Below are 22347 nucleotides of genomic sequence, written 5' to 3'. Positions count from 1 at the left end.
GAGTACGCAGATTTTTTAGGCTGGTATATTTATTTATGCTAAATATATTACTTGATTTTGTTTTGTCACACTTTAGAAGTAAACAGCCAAGACTGTTCACCCAACCGCTTAGTAAAGACACAAACCTAAAGACAAAGTAATAAACAATTGAACTATAAATTTATTTATAGTTTCCGTTCAATCAATTTTTGCTCATTGTCGACTGCAGCCAGGTTTTTACCCTTTTAAAATGGAAGTGCTTTGAAGTTAGAGATAATAACTTGATACAGAACCGGATGATCCACATATCTACTTTTCAAATCAATTTACTAATTATTTAGTTAGCGTTGGGAGTATAATTTGTTAAACAGTATATGTGTATATAGGAAAACCCTTGAAATTTAGGGGGGCCGAAATTATCAAGCAAGCATTTCGTGGTAGTATTTTTGAATATCTAGGCAAAAATTTGAAAGTTAGGGGAAAACAAATGACAACACCGAAACCTCCTGCGCTGCGCTGCTGACCGCTTGCCGCTTCATAACTGCGCGGTAACATCGATTGTCGGAGCTCTTTTAAACATCTAATTGTTATGGTACCATAATGATTTATACATTATTATTTAGGAAAAAAGTCAAGCTTTCTATTTATCTTCAAAAAAATCGAAGGGGTCGATTCGTGCGAAAAATGTGAATCAAAATTTAAAAACCTGTTTTCGCGCATCAAAAAAGTAAATTTCTAATTCAAAATATTTTTATCGTAAAGAACGGAAAAAATCCTGTAAGAATCATAATAAACATTATAAAGTTTGTACTTAAGCTGAAATGTATAAATTACCAAACTTTTACGTGCACAAAAGTTTGAGACCCTGTACGTCTGCAACCTTCCATAATTAACTCTCCCCTATTTGTGAAAATGTTGTGAACAAATAACACTATATTTATAAAAAGTTACATTGAAATCGGTGACATCAACTCTTTGACTTGACACTTGACAAATTTTGCCCCGTATATCAGAAACCATTTAGACACATACGGCATGCAAAACTGTCGAGCAGTTGCTACACCACTCGACCCCGGTTGTCCCGTTGGTTGAAAGATGACAGCTTCGTTAAAGTAAATGTAACGCGCTATCAGTCATTAATCGGTTCTCTAATGTACCTAGCAGTTTTGAGCCGACCTGACATTTTGCACGCGGTTAGCAAATTGGCACAACGCAACATAAATCCGCACGCTGAGCACGAAGCCGCAGCAAATCATATTCTTCTTTTGCTCGGAATTTATAGCGAATTTTGGAAGGAACTTGGTTAATTGGAGCAGTGCTATCGCTTGCGCTAGGATTTCACGCTTTAGAGCAGAGCTGACTAAGAGCAAAGAACACAATTTGTTTGAGGTCTGGGCAATTTTTCGCCCATGCCAGAGGTCTCGAAACTCTAAGCTTGGCAAGGTAGCATTATTCTAGACTGGCCTTTCGATGATAAAAGTGCGTGGGGAGCCTTGATCAATGAGTGCTCGCAGTTTGAAGAGCTCATGTTTTACATGGACTATCGCAGTAGGGAGCATTTGGTTTTCATTTTCCTGCGTAAAGAGTTTGTACTTGATTGGAACATTGGGGGAGCTCGTCTTGGTTTTACGAACGGTCCGGCGTTTGCAGATTAGCAGAAGCTGTTGCAATCTAAGAACGGGTTATCCGCAGTTGTGGTTGACGCTGGTTAGGTGTGGAGGTTACGTCCTTGTGGAGAGTTGTGTGATGCCTTCTTTAACATTTATAACACGTCCGGTAGAGCTGGAAAACTATCGATGGCACTATCGATAGTATCGATGGTTTTTGCCTATCGGAAACATCGATAGCTTTGTGAGCACTATCGACAGTTTTCACTCATATATACATTTTTCAGTAGGGGTAAAATACGGCGGTACCTGTTTCATCTTGTGAGTGGGAAAAGACATTTAGCAAAGCAGGGCAAATAATTTCAGAGCGCAGATGCTGCTTGTAGCCAAAAATCGTTGAAAAGGTTTTGTTCCTTAACAAAAATATGGACATATTTTAGCAGTTATGATCTCATTTTCAATAAAAGTTGTTATGTTTAATTTTTGGAATTTTTAATCAAAACTATCGATAGAACTATCGATAGTGTCAACATTTTCGATAGTATCGATACTATCGATGGTTGTGACTATCGACTATCGAAACTATCGATGGCTACGCCTATCGATAGTTTTCCAGTTCTAACGTCCGGTCAGATGGACAGTCTTGGATGGTATGCGTGGAGGACAGGCAGTTGGTGCACAAGTTACGTTCCCTCACTAGTTTTTCGCGATTGTTTATGGAGAGTCTTTTATATTTGAGACACTGACTGAGGGAATGGGTTTTTTGTTTGCAGATAACGGAAGCGAACTTTTTCCTTTGTTCTGTTATGTGGATCTGAGAAAATGAAATGTGACCCGAGGGTTTGCAGTGGTTTTGAAAACGACCTATTGTGGGATGGAGGTAGCCTTTTGTTACTATTATTTGCGGAATTAAACTTGTCTTTGGGTGGCCGCCATTGGTTGACCCTTTCAACTACCTTGTATCTTGTGGTGAGCAACTGGTTCATTTGTGACCAGTTGGGAGGTCTTTCCTCGAATTTACGGACTGTTCCCATAAAGTAACCGCGATCTCAGGGAGTTTCGAGGTAATTAAATATATTAAAATGGGATCCCACCTTTCGGTGGATACATTCTGGATTGCTAGGATTTGGAGGCAGTTGTTAACAGTGGATTGAAGTCTTTGAATGTCTTCACTGTTCTCCACTTCAATTGGCTTTAGGTTCATTAGAACTCGAATCTGGTTGTCCACTAATACACGTTTGTTCTCACATCGGGACCAGAGGGCTTCCCATGCCTGCTACACACACCATGCCAGCTACACACTAAGGATGTGTGTCGTTTACGCGAAAGCGGGTAGGTGAACGTTTGCCGAAATCTACCGTCGACAAGCGGTATTTAAAAAAAATTGATCGTCCGCAGTTTAATTATTCCTTGGCTATTGAGTCTATTTTCCCGCCAAATTTTTTACAAAATATATATAGATATGTATGTATGTAGTGTAGGGAAATTAAGAAAATATCTTTACTTACGGCTTTTGCAGATACTTATATACGGTTTAAATCGATGGTGTTAAATTCTCGGCTTGAAGGACCATTTACAGCCATCTGGGCTGTAGCTTTTGGGGTTGCGCTTGGTGGAAGCGCCGGTGGCTGGAGGTTCTAACGCTGTGGCTGGTCGGATGCAGGCGGCTACCAAATTTGCAGGTTGCTGGTGGTGGCGTTGGTGGCTTTACGATTGGTAGACTGGCACGCGGCTGGCGGGCTTTCGGTCGACTATGCAACTGGTTAATTGGTGGGTGGTTGCGAGCAGGCGGTGGACTCGGCTGGGTAGTTGGGCAATTCTGGTCGGTGCTGGAAGCGACTAGTAGCGCCGGATGTTGACCGACTGCAGGCGCGGAGTTCGCGGGGTTTTATATCGCACTCACGAAAGTCTTTACCGTACAATAGTGCCGAATCTGGGGGATACACGGCCGACAGCAAGTACAATTTCAAACTTGTAACAAATAACACGCCAAAGTTCAATTAATTTATACAATAATTTATTTGTCGGACTTCAATTTATTGGCATAGTCGATGAAGCGCAAAACGAGCGTCGCAAGCAAAACCCGGTGAGATCACGAAAATGGATAGATGGAATGAATAATTTAAGTTTTTACGTTGAAAAATGTATACGCGTATACATACAGCGCTGAGTCTAGTCTGTAAACTTATGTCAAAGTGCTGAATTGTGGTGACGCCGACGTTGACATAGGCTACTAGTTAACATTTCATATTTCATTTACGATATTTCATACAAATGAATAATAAAGGGAATTTTATTTCAAAATAGTTTGGTTATACAAATTTAAAGGTTTTTTACAAGTTAAGCGTTGTGCAAAGCTGAGTGCTAGATACGGCGACCTCGCTTGGCCAACAAGTAAAATTGACTTTGACTTTGGTTCTCAGATTTTTTCTTTTACTAATAAAGAAATTCGAAAATAATATGGTGAAACTTTTTTTCGTCAATTACCGCGTTTTTGCGACTTTCTGAAAATTCTCAACGGCAGCATTGAATACGCCTACTGTGCTCTACAAAGCAATCTGTGCAAAGTTTAAAATGATTGGCCGAGCTTCTCCTTCGATTGGCGGTGTGTGCCTTGATTTCACACAAACCACTCGACCTCGGCTGACAAGTGTTTTTCTGCCCTTTACTCATTTTTGTTGTTTGTGAGATTTTCAGTCGCCTTTTCAGTTAAAACAGTACCAGTAAATCACTTAATTTACTTACCTAAATTATTTCTTAAAACTACTTGACATCCGCATCCGCGGATGTTACCTTTTAAACATCCGCATCCGCATTCGCAACATCCCTAGTACGAAGCTACCGTTTACTGACCTAAAGGTACGTTAGGTACAATCCCTAGATTTCAGGTACAATCATCTTTTGATCAGATTAATTTATATTTTTATTTTTTTATTTTTCCTGTGCTAATATATTTACTTGTAGGTAGAATACACAATTCCAAAAAAAGTGGTGAAAAGGAAGAAATTAACAAAATCATATTATGTACCACTGCGAAAAATTAACACTTTACTTCGCTATCCCCAAATTCGTAATTCTTGTTATAATATTTATATTCGAAATTTTGACTATGTATTTTCTTCCATACAACCACATTGTCACCTAGACCGACGTACTCCCCTCTCGAATGGCGGTTTGAAATCTACAAACAATCTACCTTTATAATTGTTGTAATGCGTTGTTAATCTATTGAAACCATAAAAGCTAATGTTCCACGCATATGATAACATTTTTAACTTTTCTATTAATTTTATTCACCCATACAGTACTCTGTCTAGGAATTCTTCAAATTTCATATTTTCTGTAGTTGAGCAATTTGACACATATTCGCTATTCGATTTCGGGAAATGTAGTTATAATGCTCTCGAATTTACTTACCGCAATTCCCATTATTTTTTCAAGACTTGCTGCACCTATTTAAGGAATTCGGACAAATTAGCAGACTTTCCCTATTATTTTACAAAAAGTTGAATAAAAAAGTAAACTTCGAAAAGTGTATTTTTTGACTTTTCGCCAATATTTTTCAGTAGTCCAAATTGGACAAAAACAAAGCTTCCCCGATTCCCATTAGACTATATTAGTCTATATGCAGCTATAATCTCAGTTAAAATAAAAATAATCAGCTTTAAAGTATATCCACCTTTTGAATTCATATTTAAAAAACAAATTAATAGAAAAAAAAACTGCAACGAATGATGTAACTTTTTTAGGTACAAGCAGTCTCATTTAGGTGCATTTATTTATGATATTAGGTACAATTTGAGATTTCCATTTTTCATCCCTCGTCTGAAATGTAAATAATATATGTACATACTAAAACAATATATGTACAATGTGGGCCGAGTCATGATTCAATAATAAAAGAGTTTTGACACTCCCTTACAAGGGTATATTAACTTTGTTCGCATAACGGTTGTTTGTAACAGCCAAAACGAATCGAGATAGATATGGGCAAATGTATACACAAATGATCAAAATGAAATGAGAAGTCGATTAAGCCATGTCTGTCTGTCAGTCCGTCCGTCCGTCTGTCCGTGTAAACCATAACTCGAGCAAAAATTGAATTCAACGAAATTTGGTATGTAGATTACTTTTTATCCGAGGTTGGTTGGTTTTGAAAATGGGCGAAATCAGACTGTAACCACGCCCAGTTCCATTTTCGAAAAATGCAAAAACTGCGATATTTCTGTAAACATTAGATACAAATTGTTGAAAATTAGTATGTGGAGTAAAATGGTTCAGAAACACGAAAACTGCGATAAATCAGCAACTACTCGAGCTAGTTCATTTAAAATCAATGATTACAATAACCACTTATCAACAAATTAGAATATTATAAATTTTTGGATAATGGGCGTGGCACCGCACACTTATGACCACAAAAGTGTATGTCGTTAATGGGTTTATCAATTTCTGCCAAACACGGTGCACCTAATAAACCTTGGTACGGAAAAGCAATTTGTTGAAAATTATTCAAATCGGACTAAAATTACACCCGCTACTCGTATTATGGTAAATTTAAGAAATACGAAAACTCCGATATTTCAATTAAACTTATGAATATATTTATTTACATTCCAGGTACACGATTCGTGATCAGGTGCTGGACGATGGTATGGTGTCGGAATTGGGAATTTCCCATACTTACCGCCAGGATACCGGGATTTATATCTGCCAGGCCAGCAACGCTTTCGGACAGGTCAGTACTGCAATTTTTATCACAAACCAAAAACCCTAAAAAACGAAATAACAATTGCATGTGAAAATGTGCACGTTAAGTTCAAAATGTTGACTACATATCTGGACACACACATTCTCTGCTCACACAAACGCCAAAAACACATTCAACGTTCTAGCAAAGAATCGGAAAACGCTTTAAGTACACAATGTGCCTGAACCAAATTTAAATACGAAGTCATGGGACCTGCTGTAATCTTTTTTAACACCCTTTTATTAGCTTCACCTGTATGTTTGTATGTATGTATGTTTGTAACCGACTCCTTTGGACTCGATTTTGACCCACTTTAAACGGACAGATTTAATTCAAACTTTGTACACTTATCAAGAATCAGCGACAATATAATAATTTCATAAATTTATCTCATTATCCTGATTAGGATCGCCAGGATTAAATAATTTCCTCACACAGCCTCTGTGTGAGAGCAAGTGAGACAACTACGCTGTCTGCGCATGCGTACCGTCTACTTACTTTCCGACTCGAGCACTCGGCTTATTAGTGTTAATACATTCTATCCCTATCAGTTGCACAGTTGGCCAAGCGGGCTAAGGCGCAAGTCGTAGGCGCGAGACAACGAACTTACCAGACATGATTTCAAATCCCGTCTATGGCTGAAAATAAATGATGTAACGCTATCTTCCACTGCTTGACCGCGGTACTGATATTAATTGCAAAGATGAATTTGGCAATACGCCACTTCTTTTAGCAGTAGAAAATAATCATTTCGATGCTGTACGAGCATTATTCAATCGCGGAGCCGATTGTGAAAAATAATTTAAATGTTACACCAGAGAACGTATATAGTTCTCTGCTTAAAGTCTTTTGATTTAAATTATGAAATTTTGGTTTTTACTGAAACTTGGCTAAAACCGAATGTGTTTAATAGTGAAATATTGTGTAGTAAGTGTGAAATATTTAGAAATGATCGCTTAGATAGAAAAGGTGGGGGTGTTTTAATAGCTGTTCAGACCGCCTTTTCCTATGAAAAACTTGTGTTCACAGGTTCAGATGATGTTGAATTCCTCTGTGCTAAAATATGGTGCCCCTCAAGTAGTGTTTTTCTTGTTGCAATTTATATTCCACCAAACTCTAACCCTTCGGTTTACTTGAAACAGACATTCGTTATTGCTCTCTTTATTTGCTATGGTCAAGCCTTCCGACTCCATTGTTCTGCTGGGTGGTTTCAATCTAGCGTGTGTTTCCTGGGATTCGGTGGATGGAATTCTGGTGCCAAATTCTTCTCGGGATGTACTTAATCAATTTCTTAACAAACTTTCCGATCTTGGTCTATATCAGATTAATTCAGTTACACAACTTAGGTATATGTCTTGATTTAGCGTTTATTGATGATACTGATAAATGCACTATAATACGCGGCGATCCTTAAGTTAGACCCTTATCACCCTTGAGTTGTCCTTGGCACCATCCTACGATTCATGTTATTGTCCTGAAACTAGAAAGCCGAAAGGTCGGCGATATTCTTTCAAATACGCTAACTACGACAAGCTTAAAATACCTATATCTGAAATAATCTGGCCCGAGTACGATGGGGAAGTTGAGAACAGTGCCTTACACTTTAGTAAAATCTTGAATAATATATTCAGTAAACTCATTCCTCTTGTTAAAGAAAATACCGGACCTTGTAACTCGTTGTGGTTTAACTCAGAGCTAAAGCATTTAAAAAATCAGAAAACTAAATCATTTAAACTTTATAAAAAATCAGGCCTGTCTTCTCACTACGCCGCGTACTCCATCCTTCGTCATAAATACAATGCCTTAAACAGAAAATGTTACAGGAATTACATTAATAAAACTCGCATTAACATCGTTTCTAATCCCAAGTCATTTTATCATTTTGTTAACTCAAAACGTAAAATAAATGGGTTTCCCTCAAAACTGAAATTAGATGATGATATGATTGCTGATATGTTTGCAAATTATTTTGAATCGAACTATTCTGTCGAACCAAATGAAAAAAACTTCTAGCTATCCTTTTCCACTCCCACAATTTGACCACATCCGTATTCCTTCAATCTCCGCTGACAATGTTCTCCTTCATTTGAATAATTTAATAAATTCTTTTCTAAGTGGCCCGGATGGTATTCCCTCCTGTGTCCTAATAAGTTGTGCTGATTATCTATATAAGCTATTAACAAACATCTTCAATGCTTCTCTAAAGCAAGGAGTTTTCCTCTCTTTGTGGAAGGAGTCGTATATCTTGCCGCTTTATAAAAATGGAAGCAGGTCGAATATTGCGAATTATAGGGGAATCGCTAAGCTGTGTGCAATTCCTAAATTATTTGAAGAAATCGTTACGGAAGAACTATCTTATTCCATAACACCCGTTATCGATGTATCAGAACACGGCTTTTGTAAAGGTAAATCAACTGTATCAAACCTTCTTGAATTCACTACAAATGTGAACAATGGTTTCAAAAGTAATTATCAAACTGACGTCATTTACACTGATTTCAGCAAGGCTTTTGATAAAGTATCTCATTCAACTCTAATATACAAACTTGATAAAATTGGTTTCCCTCCAATCCGGCTGCGCTGGCTTTCTTCTTATTTAATTGGCAGAGGGTTATCTTTAACAGAGGGTTATCTTTAAAAAATGTTCAACTCAGTTGTACCTCAAGGTAGCTGTTTATTTTATTCATCAACGATCTTCCAAATATTTTGAAGTATTCGAATTGCTTAATGTACGCAGACGACGTTAAGTTATTTAAGTTCATTGGTGCCCCAGGAGACAGGAAACAATTACAGGTGGACCTTAGTAATGTGTTTAAATGGTGCGAAGTAAATTCTATGTCTCTTAACTTGCAAAAGTGTAAATTTATGTGTTTCTCTAGAAAATCCTTTCAATCATATAGCTACCGCATTTGTGAACATAGTATTGATCAGGTAACTAATTTCATCGATCTAGGCGTAACCATGGACTCTAAGCTTGAATTCAAGTCCCATGTAAACTCTTGTGTTAATAGAGCCAAGGGCGTCTTGGCTTTCATCAAACGTTGGGCTAAAGAATTCAGAGATCCTTATGTCACTAAAGCTCTCTTCACCTCCCTAGTCAGACCGATCTTAGAATACAGGTCCGTCGTATGGAACCCTAGATATCAAACGCACTCTGACAGACTCGAGTCGGTACAGAAACAATTCTTATTATTCGCATTAAATAATTTGCCTTGAGATTCGACATTAAATCTCCCACCGTACAAAAGCCGCTTGAAGCTCATAAATTTGCCAACGCTGCACGGCCGTAGAGAGATGCTCGGGGTTTTGTTCATGATTAAGATCTTGAACGGGATGGTCAATAGTCCCTTTCTACTGAACCAGATCACGTTTTGAATTCCTTCTAGGTCTTCTAGACATTACAAGCCCATTAAGCTAACTATTTGTAGAACAAATTTTGAAATGCATGATGCTTTTCGTTGCCTATGCCAGGACTTCAATAAGCATTACGACTATTTTGACACCTCCGACTCACATTTTACCATTAAGAAAACCTTACTTGAGATTTTGAATAATAACATGTAAACCCTTACATTGCACCTTATCGTTCAGCTGGTGAACTGTATTTTTGTTCAGTTTATGAGGTAAATGTAAACGTGAATCGCTTTTTTGTAACTAAAAAATTAATATCTTTAACCGGGAACGATAACTTACACAATATCTATGACTGCTTAGTACAACTGTAATCGGCTTCGTTTATTCTCGCGACCGCGTATTCAATACGAGCATGGATCGGAATCTCGGCCTTTCCGACCATGATCAACAGCTTCTCCACAGCGCGGAGGTGAAGCTAGAGCTTTCCGCCTGCCACACTCAAAATAATGACTTCGGGAACATGGATCGGAAACTTGTTCTTTCCGACCATGCTGAACAGCTTGTCCACAGTGCGGAGCGGAAACTAGAGCTTTCCGCCTGCCACATATTCAAAGTAATGACTTCGGGAACATGGATTGGAAACTCGTTCTTTCCGACTATGTGCATCAGCTTGTTCATAGCGCGGAGCGGAAACCAGAGCTTTCCGCCTGCCACACATACAAAGTAATGTCTTCTGAAACCCGGCCTTACCGACCTTGATCAAATCCTGTCCGCAGCGCGGAGCGGAAACTAGGTCTTTCCGCCCGCCGCACATAAAAGTAGGCTGAAGACTAGGCCTCTACCAAACCTGCTATTTTATGCTGTTATTATTATTATTATTATTATTACAAAATACTATGTATCTAAATGTTCTATACCCATTTGTCTGTAAGGCAATCCGCATATTAAGTGCCTAATCATAGCAGTGTAATCGTTTCGGCATAATAAAGTATGAAGCTTTTATTACGAACACATATATTTGAATGATGATCTGTACATTACAATTCATAATCATGTTTTCGCCTAATCATAAAAGCTTCATGAATCGAAGTGCCCAACATTGTTAGGCGCTTGCTGTTTCGAAATCGTCATTTGTTTACTTTTTTGTGTTGGAAATAAAAATTATTTGTCACTTCAATAGGAAATAATTGAGAATTAATGATTTTGTGCTAAAATTCGTGCTAGTTGTACTAAACTATAAACCTTTATGCAATATTTTACTGCAGAAATATTAGCGGAAGTGATCATTGAGAAAGAACGGCCAGAAAATATATAATGTGTGGTATGTGTGTGCCTCAAGGGCTTATGCAGCGCGTGGTAGTGTGCAGAAGTGGAGTCGTCATTCATTCGTTTCGGCATGTCGAAACGATTACTCTACTAAGATTAGGCGCGTAATGTGCGGAGTGCCTAAGAAAACATTTTTCTGTAGACCAAATAAATAAATAAATACATAATTAGGAATACCCTTGCAAACTTGTAAGCTACTTATCTCCGAGAGGTTTACTAAAGTAGCGAACGACAGGTGGCAGGACGAAATCACCAGCAAAACTGCCAAACAATTGTGGGCGGTGCTCAGCGCCAAACGCACTGGCCTACTACTGAGTCGTAATAAGCCCAATTTTGGATTATTAGTATCTGTCATAACAGGACACTAACTAATTGGCAAGCACGCCTATCGACTTGGCTTAGGTTTACATGACTTATGTAAAAGTTGTCAAGCTGAAGAGGAGAAGGAAACGATTCTGCACCTGTTGTTGTTGTTGTAGCGGCTACAACAGCCGAGCCCAGATCGGCTGATATCTCAGTCGTTGTCGTCGAGTTTCACTAACGGCAGCACCAAGAAGCGTGCAGCCTCTATGGGGGGTCGGTCCACAGGGACGTCGCCGTTAGGGTTGTGGGGTTTTCCGGGCATGCGAAGAGATGTTTCGAGTCGTGAGAGGTCTCTCCGCATGCCGCACATTCGTTCGGCACATCCGCATTTAGCCTACTCAGGTACGAGTTTAGCCTGCTGCAGTAGCCAGAGCGAAGTTGGGCTATTGTTGTTCTGGTCTTCCGAGGCAGATGGAGCTCCGTCGCGTCAATGTCCGGTGTTTGTGTGCCTAGAATGGCATACACAGGGTTTGAGTCTCCATAACTCGAGGCGGCATCCCCGTGAATGCCGTTCAGGGCCTGTCTGTGAGCTGACGGGTCCAGAGGCTGCTTAATGAACTTCTGGACTTCGTCCGTCAGTTCATATAGATGCCTTCTGACGTGCCTCGGCGAGGACTCCTCTGCAAGCAGCTGTCTTTTTGGGTGGCCACATCTGTGGCTCTTAACCAGAAACTGCTTGCAGAGAATCGTGTTGTGCTCCCTAATTGGGAGCATTTTCGCCTCATCGTGGAGGTGGTGTTCTGGTGACATCAGGAGGCATCCGGTCCCTGCCCTAAATGCTGTGTTTTGTACCGTCTGTAGCTTCGTCTACTGCGTCCTACTAGTCCCCGGCGACCACAATGGTGCTGCGTAGTTTAAAACCGTTGTGCCAGTGCCCTGCTCTATCCAGGCGAAGACTCTCCACTCTCGGTAGGCAGTTCTTCGACAACTTGGAAGACCTTAGATGCGTCGAAATCAGGGATCTTCTAAAATTCGTTCAAAATTCAAATTGGATTTACTGAAATTACTGAAATTGCGCTGAAATTACGAATAGAAATATTCAATGGCAAAGCATTGTGTTACTCTCGTCAAATCTTAAACCAGACTGAATTAGGGATGAAACGATACGAGTAAATATAAGTACATACTCGATACTTTTTGACCGATACCAAGTAGTTTTGTTATCGATACTTTTGAACCAAGTACTGAGTAGGTATTGAAAAACATATACTCATATCGAAATCCGATACTAGCGCAAGTTTTCCTCCCCTGTTATTCCGAATATGGGGCGCCGTATTCTTTTTTTGCTGCTTTATTGCCAGTGAAAACCGCGAGAAGGGGACGAAGTCAATATAGTGCAAAGAATACACGCNAAGCTCCGTCGCGTCAATGTCCGGTGTTTGTGTGCCTAGAATGGCATACACAGGGTTTGAGTCTCCATAACTCGAGGCGGCATCCCCGTGAATGCCGTTCAGGGCCTGTCTGTGAGCTGACGGGTCCAGAGGCTGCTTAATGAACTTCTGGACTTCGTCCGTCAGTTCATATAGATGCCTTCTGACGTGCCTCGGCGAGGACTCCTCTGCAAGCAGCTGTCTTTTTGGGTGGCCACATCTGTGGCTCTTAACCAGAAACTGCTTGCAGAGAATCGTGTTGTGCTCCCTAATTGGGAGCATTTTCGCCTCATCGTGGAGGTGGTGTTCTGGTGACATCAGGAGGCATCCGGTCCCTGCCCTAAATGCTGTGTTTTGTACCGTCTGTAGCTTCGTCTACTGCGTCCTACTAGTCCCCGGCGACCACAATGGTGCTGCGTAGTTTAAAACCGTTGTGCCAGTGCCCTGCTCTATCCAGGCGAAGACTCTCCACTCTCGGTAGGCAGTTCTTCGACAACTTGGAAGACCTTAGATGCGTCGAAATCAGGGATCTTCTAAAATTCGTTCAAAATTCAAATTGGATTTACTGAAATTACTGAAATTACGAATAGAAATATTCAATGGCAAAGCATTGTGTTACTCTCGTCAAATCTTAAACCAGACTGAATTAGGGATGAAACGATACGAGTAAATATAAGTACATACTCGATACTTTTTGACCGATACCAAGTAGTTTTGTTATCGATACTTTTGAACCAAGTACTGAGTAGGTATTGAAAAACATATACTCATATCGAAATCCGATACTAGCGCAAGTTTTCCTCCCCTGTTATTCCGAATATGGGGCGCCGTATTCTTTTTTTGCTGCTTTATTGCCAGTGAAAACCGCGAGAAGGGGACGAAGTCAATATAGTGCAAAGAATACACGCTCCAATTGCTTCATAAAAGCCGATGTAATGCGATTTATAACGGCCTAATTGTGCGAGTGGAAGAGTGAACTGGAACGCGATGTTAAGCTCACTAAATAACTCGACGCCTTTAAGGCGAGTTAGCATATGAAGACCTTGAGCAAAATGCAAGGAGTAAGTGCAGTTGTAAACACGCGTTTATCGCCGTCATCCGAACAGGGCGTTATTCTTCGCGCTGAAAAAACTAGCGGAAAATATTAAAGGTAGTGGGAGTGTAGCTGTGTTATTGAAAAACATAAGCAAAGAGGAAAAAGAGTAGGGTACACAGAGTTGATTTAAAAAAAATCTTCTAAGAAACTCAAATATTCAGAATAGCCCAAGTCCAGGATATAAGTTAACACCTGCTAACGCTCTCATGAGAAACATTCCGTTCTCATGTAAAATGCTGACGCTATGTCTGCAAATATGCGCGTGACAAAAATGAAAACAACGGCAGTAACGGAGTAGCGATCCACCTGCAACTGCAGTCGCTGCAACCACAACAACAACGAAAGCACTAGCAATAGCGAATTGGCGATCCACCTAAAACTACAGTCGCTGGAACAACAACAACACCAAAGATATCAACTACTACAGTCTCTGCTACAGTTGGGATTAAGTAGGGTAGAGTAAGCTTTGTCTTAATTCTAATATTCAGTCTTTTGCCAGGCTCTTAGCTCGTTACTACCGCATATGCGGAGCAAATAAAGTTACGATCAAAATAGATATCAAACCTACATAGTAGGTAGTGTTATTATTTATTCGGAACCCGAAAAGTATAACTGGCGCCCAACGTGGGGCCACGCGCGGTTTTAAAATATCCTCGTTAAAGGACAAATCGTGACGTGGTTGTGGCTTCGGACCCACCAACAATTCTAAACTTTATTGAAGACGAGAGGATCGGACATCTGGAGCAGCCAAACTTTCTCGGCCAAGGGACCAGCAGCAGCTAACCGCTGACTATTAACTGGGAACACCGTACATTGAATAAGAAAATGCTTGTAAGTTGAGTGCCCGATCTCCAAACAAATTAAGCAAGTGAATTTTAATAGGAAAGTAATTGTAATTGCAAATTAAAGAATTTAGAATTTTATTAAAATCTTTATCGTCTGTGAAGCCAACTAGCTAAGCACTTAGGCTCGCTGTATTTGCACAGTGGTCTTGAAACAATGATAGGTATGACTAAAATGCCAACCAAAACTGCTTGCATACCTGTTTTGGAAGGCACCCATACACCAATATGCAGTTGGAATTAAAATCATATCTGCTCCTATGCCTAAAATATTGTCAAATGAAAATTTGGAAAAAATTTAACTGCAATTGTTAGTATTTCTTGTTCAACAGAGTATTCTAAAGTTATCGTTTTGTATATTAGTGTAAAAGAAAAACAGATAGTATTTTTCTCGATGATAATATTTCTGGTGTAAGCTATTTGATTGCACATCATGTCTTCTATAAGTCATCCGCTACATAAGTGTAATCACGAAGAGAACAGATTTAAAGTGTGCGCGCCTTGTGGGAGAAAGATTAAATTCGGATCGTCAAAATCTTCAGAATTTAATATAACCGCAAAATTGGAGTGTCTTATTAAAAAATACGTTAGTGAAAATTTTAGATTAACCAATTCGAAGTTCCCATTGGGCATTTGTGGTACATGTCGTAGGGTTCTCTGTGACCGAGATAAGGATATACCAAATGCAAAGCGGCCTCTTCCAAACATGCCTAACTATGAAGATTCGACAAAAGAAACAAGAACAAGTTCATGCTCTTGTTATATCTGGCTCACTGCTCGGGCAACCAGCCATCCAAAAGTTATACTAGGGAGAGCACATACCTTAAATGTATTGAGTGAAATAAACTCCACCAATGGGTTGACTGCTTTGTCAGTTGGGTCAGAATTAAAAAATCATGTGCGTAAACTCGCTAAAGCCTTCCGAAGCACAGAAATGTCGGAAAAATTAAAAATTCACATGCTTCTAAATCATTTGGAACATTGTCTGCATTTTTTAGGCAATGACGGCTTCGGAAAGTGGTCGGAGCAAGCTGGAGAATCCATTCATGGCGTATTTTTAAGATTTTGGCTCAATTATAAAGTTAATTCGATTGACGACCCTAAATATATAATCAATTAAAAAAAAACTGTAGTTGAATTTTCATCAAAACACATATGAATTTATATAAAATAATATTTTATATTGACTTTGTAAATTTATAAAATTTATGCAATAAGAATTATTAAAATATGCAATTATGTAATATTATCTCTTGAATAACTAAGTTAAAATATTTTATGCTTATAACGTAAGAAAGTGTTATAATTATATTACCATAGACCTTCGCGATTATATAACTAGATTTGGAAAGTTCTAGATCAACATTTTATAATATTTTAAGCATAGGAGCAGATGGAATTTTATTTTCAACGAAATTTTGATCTATGATTATGTACAAAGACAGTTATGTAAGCCGTTTTGGTTGGCATTTTAGTCATAGCTATGGTTGCTTCAAGACCACTGTGTTTGTTAATTAAATTGAGAAATATAAGTAATAAATTGTAAACTTAAATATGGATGAAATGCAACTTCGTGCAGTGGTCAGTGCCGCCGTAAGAGTGGCTACTGAACAGACTAAAAAAGATTTTCAGACTGTGATCGACGAAATGACGGAGAGACTTTCAAGGATAGAGACACCGACGAAAGTGGAAGAGTACCAAGAAATTACATTTGATTCCAATATTGAATGCAACGTTTCATTAGATGTAGTCAAGTCATTGCCAGAATTTTCTAGAGACCAGACTAGATACGTATCGTGGCGTCAGGCGGCTCCTGCCGCTTACAAAATTTTCGAATGCTATCCTGGGAGTTGCAAACACTAACAGGCCGTGGCAATTATTCGTAACAAAGTTACCGGGCGTGCTGATTCAGTTCTCTCTTCGTTTAACACTGTTCTGAATTTTAAGGCTATTATAGCCCGACTTGACTTTTCTTACGCGGATAAAAAACCTATTCACGTTATTGAGCAGGAAATGTCCATGCTCCGTCAGGGAAGCCTGACAACCAATGACTTCTATGACGAAGTCGAAAAGAAATTGACCGCCATAACCAACAGAACTCTTATGACTTATGGAAGCCAGCGACAGGTGATAGATTCATTGATGGTTAAATATCGTCAAGACGCTCTCAGGGTTTTCATATCCGGTCTTAACAGACCATTATGTGATATCTTGTTTTCATCTAGACCGAAAGACATGCCAACAGCGCTAGCTCTAGCACAGGAATTGGAGTCAAATCAGGCTCGATCCATATTCGCCTCAAACTTTGCTGATAGTAAAAATTCAGATAATCGTGTGAACAGACCAACAAATATCAGGTCCTATCCTACTCCCAATAGCCCTCATTTTAGCAGATTAACAAGTGATCAGGCTCAACAAAAAGTTACTCCTATGGAGATTGATCCCAGCCTTTCTAAGCTCAGGCATCCTACACAACAAGCATTGCCCTTCTCTCGTAATCGCCCGACCTACCCTTCAGGCAGGACTCCATTTGGGAATCCGCTCCCAACCAGTGCCACTGCCACGAATGCAAAGAGACCACACGGTAGCGACCAATTTAATTACAATATGTTACAACGAATCAATACCCTAAACCAGTGCGCGAATGATGACGTTGAAGGAGCCTACACAGATTCTGAGGCTTATGACGAAAAGGTGTCAGACGAGGGAGTTTACAATCGTGATGACGTGGTACCGGAGGTCCCAAGCGATAAAATAAATTTTTTAGAGTAACGTCCCTGCTACCATACGTTAGCAGGAAGTTCAAAGGAAAACCAGTAAAATTTTTAATCGACACTGGTGCCTCTAAAAACTATGTAAGAGATTGTGATTGGCAGGGTGTAAAAGCGTTAACATCTCAATTCTTAGTGAAATCTATTCATGGCACCAATCGCGTTACGCGGAAGTGCACTATTAACACCCAATTCTGAGTTTTTCCTCCTATCCACACTTGAAACATTCGACGGTATAATCGGTTATGACCTTTTACGCAAAATCGGTGCTAACCTTGACGTTAAGAAAGGCGTCCTTTCATACAAAACTGGTTCAGAAAATTTACAACATCTCCACTGTAAGGATGTTAACAATATTATACTGAAACCATACATTGACGAGCTGAAAAGTAAGTATGCTGCAGTTTTCTCTAACCCCGAGGAATCCCTTCCTTACAATACGAATATTGTGGCAACCATTAGAACAACAGACAATGAAGCAGTGTATTCGAAATCATATCCCTACCCAATGACAGCGTCCGAATTCGTAAATAAAGAAATTGATAACCTTTTACGAAATGGCATTATCAGACCTTCCAGGTCTCCATACAATAGCCCTATATGGGTAGTCCCTAAAAAAGGATTATCCGAATCTGGTGAAAAGAAAATGCGAATGGTCATAGACTTTAAAAAACTCAACGAAAAGACTATCAATGATAGATACCCTATCCCTGACACTTCCGTNCCTATTCGAAATCATATCCCTACCCAATGACAGCGTCCGAATTCGTAAATAAAGAAATTGATAACCTTTTACGAAATGGCATTATCAGACCTTCCAGGTCTCCATACAATAGCCCTATATGGGTAGTCCCTAAAAAAGGATTATCCGAATCTGGTGAAAAGAAAATGCGAATGGTCAGAGACTTTAAAAAACTCAACGAAAAGACCATCAATGATAGATACCCTATCCCTGACACTTCCGTTATATTAGCAAATTTGGGTAAATCCTCAATTTTCACGACAATAGACCTTAAATCTGGTTTCCACCAGATAAAATTAGCTGAAAAAGACAGGGAGAAAACAGCATTTTCCGTAAACAACGGAAAGTACGAGTTTTGTAGACTGCCGTTTGGGCTGAAAAATGCCCCTAGTGTTTTCCAGCGTGCCATCGATGATGTACTGAGGGAAGAAATANATTCCAGCGTGCCATCGATGATGTACTGATGGAAGAAATAGGGAAAACGTGTCACGTCTACATTGATGACATAATCGTATTTTCCCAGGATTATGAAACTCACTTCCACGACGTCAGCCGCGTCTTTCAGAAATTATATTTAGCAAATATGAGGGTTTCATTAGAGAAGACCCAATTCTTTAAAACCGAGGTAGAATTTCTCGGATTCGTAGTTTCCCAAAGCAGCATTAAAACGTCAAAAGATAAGGTTCAGGACATTGTAAATTATGAGGTTCCGCAGACACTTCGCGCGTTGCGATCTTTCCTCGGGTTATCAGGTTACTATAGGCGTTTCATTAAGGATTACGCATCAATAGCAAAACCGCTAACCAAATACTTACGAGGAGAAAACGGGACAGTGAGCACCACACTTTCAAAAAAAACCAATATTGAATTCGATGAAGAAGCTTACAGTGCTTTCAAGAAAATAAAAGACATTTTGTCATCCGAGGATGTGCTTCTCCTTTACCCCGATTATCAAAAACCTTTTGATTTAACAACGGACGCCTCCTCTCATGCCCTAGGAGCAGTTCTATCTCAAGGAGGCCGACCCACTACTATGATTTCCCGGACACTGACAAAAACCGGGGAGAATTACGCCACTAGTGAGCGAGAATTACTCGCCATTGTTTGGGCTTTACAAAAGCTCAGAAACTACCTTTACGGTGCAAGGGACCTCAACATTTTTACTGACCACCAACCCTTGACCTTTTCAATTTCAGATAAGAACCCGAACTCGAAATTAAAACGTTGGAGATCATTTGTAGAAGAATTCTCCCCTAGGTTTCATTATAAACCAGGAAAGGAGAATGTAGTCGCTGACGCGCTGTCGAGGCAACATATCAATGCTCTAAGCACAGGCCGATCTGATGAGACTATTCATAGTGAGGAATCCTCGACAATGGTGATTAAAACAGTCAAAAATCCCATTAATTTCTTCAGGAACCAAATAATTCTTGAAGATGGGGACAACGAATCCCTAACTACAAAAATTCTTTTCAAATCTCAGATCAGGCATCACGTAATTTTCAATAAACTTGAAAGACTCCCCAACTTAATAAAAAGTTGCGTAAATCCTAACAGGGTCAACGCATTGCTATGTGAACTTCCTGTACTAGGAAAAATTCAAAACGAGATAATTTTAAGCTTCCCTTCAGTCAAATTCGTTTACACGAATCATCAAGTAACCGACATTTTTAACAAGGACGACCAGGTAGAGATTTTGCAGTCTGAGCATAACAGAGCCCACCGTTCACTGAAAGAAAACATTAATCAAGTTCTTAGGGACTACTACTTTCCCAATATTTCTAAAATCTTAAAAGGCATTATTTCTTCATGTAAAATATGTAAAGAGGCAAAGTATCAGCGACATCCACCCAATCCAGGAATAGGCGAAACCCCCATTCCAAGTAGGCCCGGCGAGACTTTGCACATAGACATTTATTCAACCGACAAGAAATACTACCTAACGTGCATAGATAAGTTCTCCAAGTTTGCTATAGTTCGCTCGATTCCGATCGATAACAGATTTGAAGGAGCCCATAATCCAAATCATGAATTTTTTCAAGGACACAAAATACTTCATCTGCGACAACGAAAAATCTTTGAACTCAAACACAATAAAGGCTTTATTGCAAGACCACTTCAATGTTTCCATTTACACAACTCCACCGCACCATAGTACAACAAATGGTCAGGTGGAGAGATTTCATAGCACGCTCACGGAAATAGGCCGCGGCATTAAGCTAACCCAGGGCTTGAATGACACTAATGACCTTATTCTACTCTCCACTTACAAGTACAATAGGACAATTCATTCTGTGACGAAGCAACGACCAATCGATATCATTCATCACACCGTACAAGTATTCCATGATGAAATACGAGAGAGATTAATAAGCAAACAACATAATAACCTCAAAAGCCGTAACGGAAACTGCCTGACGAAATCTTACCATCCGGGTGACAAAGTCTTTGTTAAAACCAATAAGAGGATAGGCAATAAGTTTACTAAATTATATTTAGAGAAAATAGTTGCTAAGGATTTAGGCACAACAGTTCTAATTGACGGCAAGCGAGTTCACAAAGCAAATCTTAGATTACCTTTTTCTCCCTATTTCCAGCATCCTCTGGCAATGATTCTGATTATGGCGGCCATTGGGTCGGAAGGAAAAATATTGAATTACACGAGCGCGGCTTACATCGAGATTTTAAACGGAGAAGTGGCAACTTTTTCCCAGTACGATTACCTCATTCATCATCAAAACCTGACATACTACGAAACTATTGCCAAAGACACACAAAGCTTACTAGACTCATTTCCGCAATCACACATCAGGAAACTACTACAACTGGACGCAGACCAAATTCTACGTTTACTGGATTCACTAAATATTCACCATCGCCATGCCAGAAGTATCAATTTCTTGGGTACTGCTTTAAAATACATTGCAGTCACCCCCGATTTTCATGTTTTACGCAAGTATCTACCCGAGAAGAGGCGTTGATAGAATCTAATAATCGGCAGATTTTCATTAATACCCAAACTCAGATAAAAATAAATCAAATGACTGACACCATTAACAAGTTACTTAACTTAACGAAGAAACGTGAACTTAACACCGAACATCTTTTCGAAGTTGCATCATCCAGAAATAGACACATTATAGACGAGCTTGAGACAATTATATATTCAGTTACTTTAGGTAAACTGCAAATAATAAATCCGATTTTGTTAAATAATAAGGAATCTGATAAACTCATTACCAAAGGGCACTCTACCAATATTTCTATTAGTGATCTGTTAACGGCTTCAGAGCTGAAAATCTTGCAAAATAACGAGAATATTTATTTTATAATCAAATACCCTATCATAAGCCAAATATGCAACAAACTTATAGTCAGGCCAGTTATTCACAGTAAGAAGACGCTAATGTTAGAAGCCACTATGGTAGCAGAATGTAGTAACCAACATCACCAACTAAATAACTGTAAAGAAACAGCATCGAAAGCAATTTGTCGAGTTGCAAACACAACCAGCTCATGCCTACTGAACCTATTGAATCGTCAACCCGCTGCATGCAAGTCCATACCAGCTGACCACATTGCCCCTCTGGAGGAAATTGACGATGGATTGGTGATCGTCAACGATGAAGCAGTTGAAGTGTGCGGAGACAGTTTTCCACAAATAAAAATTAAAGGTACCTTCCTTATATCATTCAAAGAAAACGCCAACATTAATAATATTAGCTACACGAACTGGAAGAGAACTGTTCGCTCCTACCCGAGAGCCGCACCAGCCCAAATACTGAACATAACGGAGCTCGTTCCCCTCTTATCCCTGCCCTATCTTCATCATGGAAACATAAAGAATCTGGAGCACATCGCAGCCTTGCGAGAAATAACTCGGGCATAGTCGACACAATGGTCGATTTCATTTTACCTGCTTATAATCATCGCCGTCGGCTCCGCTGTAATAATCATCATTTACAAATGGCAACAGAGACGCAAAAACGCTGCTGTAGTAGAAAGAGTTATAAGGGGAGCTGGGGGCAGCTCAATTTTACAGGGGGAGTAGTTAACACCTGCTAACGCGCTCATGGGAAACATTCCGTTCTCATGTGAAATGCTGACGCTATGTCTGCAAATATGCGCGTGACAAAAATGAAAACAA

General features: G+C 39.5%; 1 protein-coding gene across 1 annotated transcript in view; it reads left to right on the top strand.

Annotated features, from left to right (window-relative positions):
• LOC108359648 (Down syndrome cell adhesion molecule-like protein Dscam2) overlaps positions 1 to 22347 on the top strand; it is a 235765-nt gene that overhangs the window by 86484 nt on the left and 126934 nt on the right. The window contains exons 8-9 of the mRNA XM_017611583.1: positions 2846 to 2918; positions 6207 to 6324. Of these exons, the coding sequence (XP_017467072.1) occupies positions 2846 to 2918; positions 6207 to 6324 (191 nt within the window). The remainder of the gene's footprint in view (positions 1 to 2845; positions 2919 to 6206; positions 6325 to 22347) is intronic.

Source organism: Rhagoletis zephyria, unplaced genomic scaffold, assembly GCF_001687245.7.
Source record: "Rhagoletis zephyria isolate East Lansing unplaced genomic scaffold, Rhagoletis_zephyria_1.1 Rzeph_scaffold_00429, whole genome shotgun sequence".
Classification (NCBI taxonomy): Eukaryota; Metazoa; Arthropoda; class Insecta; order Diptera; family Tephritidae; genus Rhagoletis; species Rhagoletis zephyria.
This window is presented reverse-complemented; position numbering and strand designations above follow the sequence as displayed.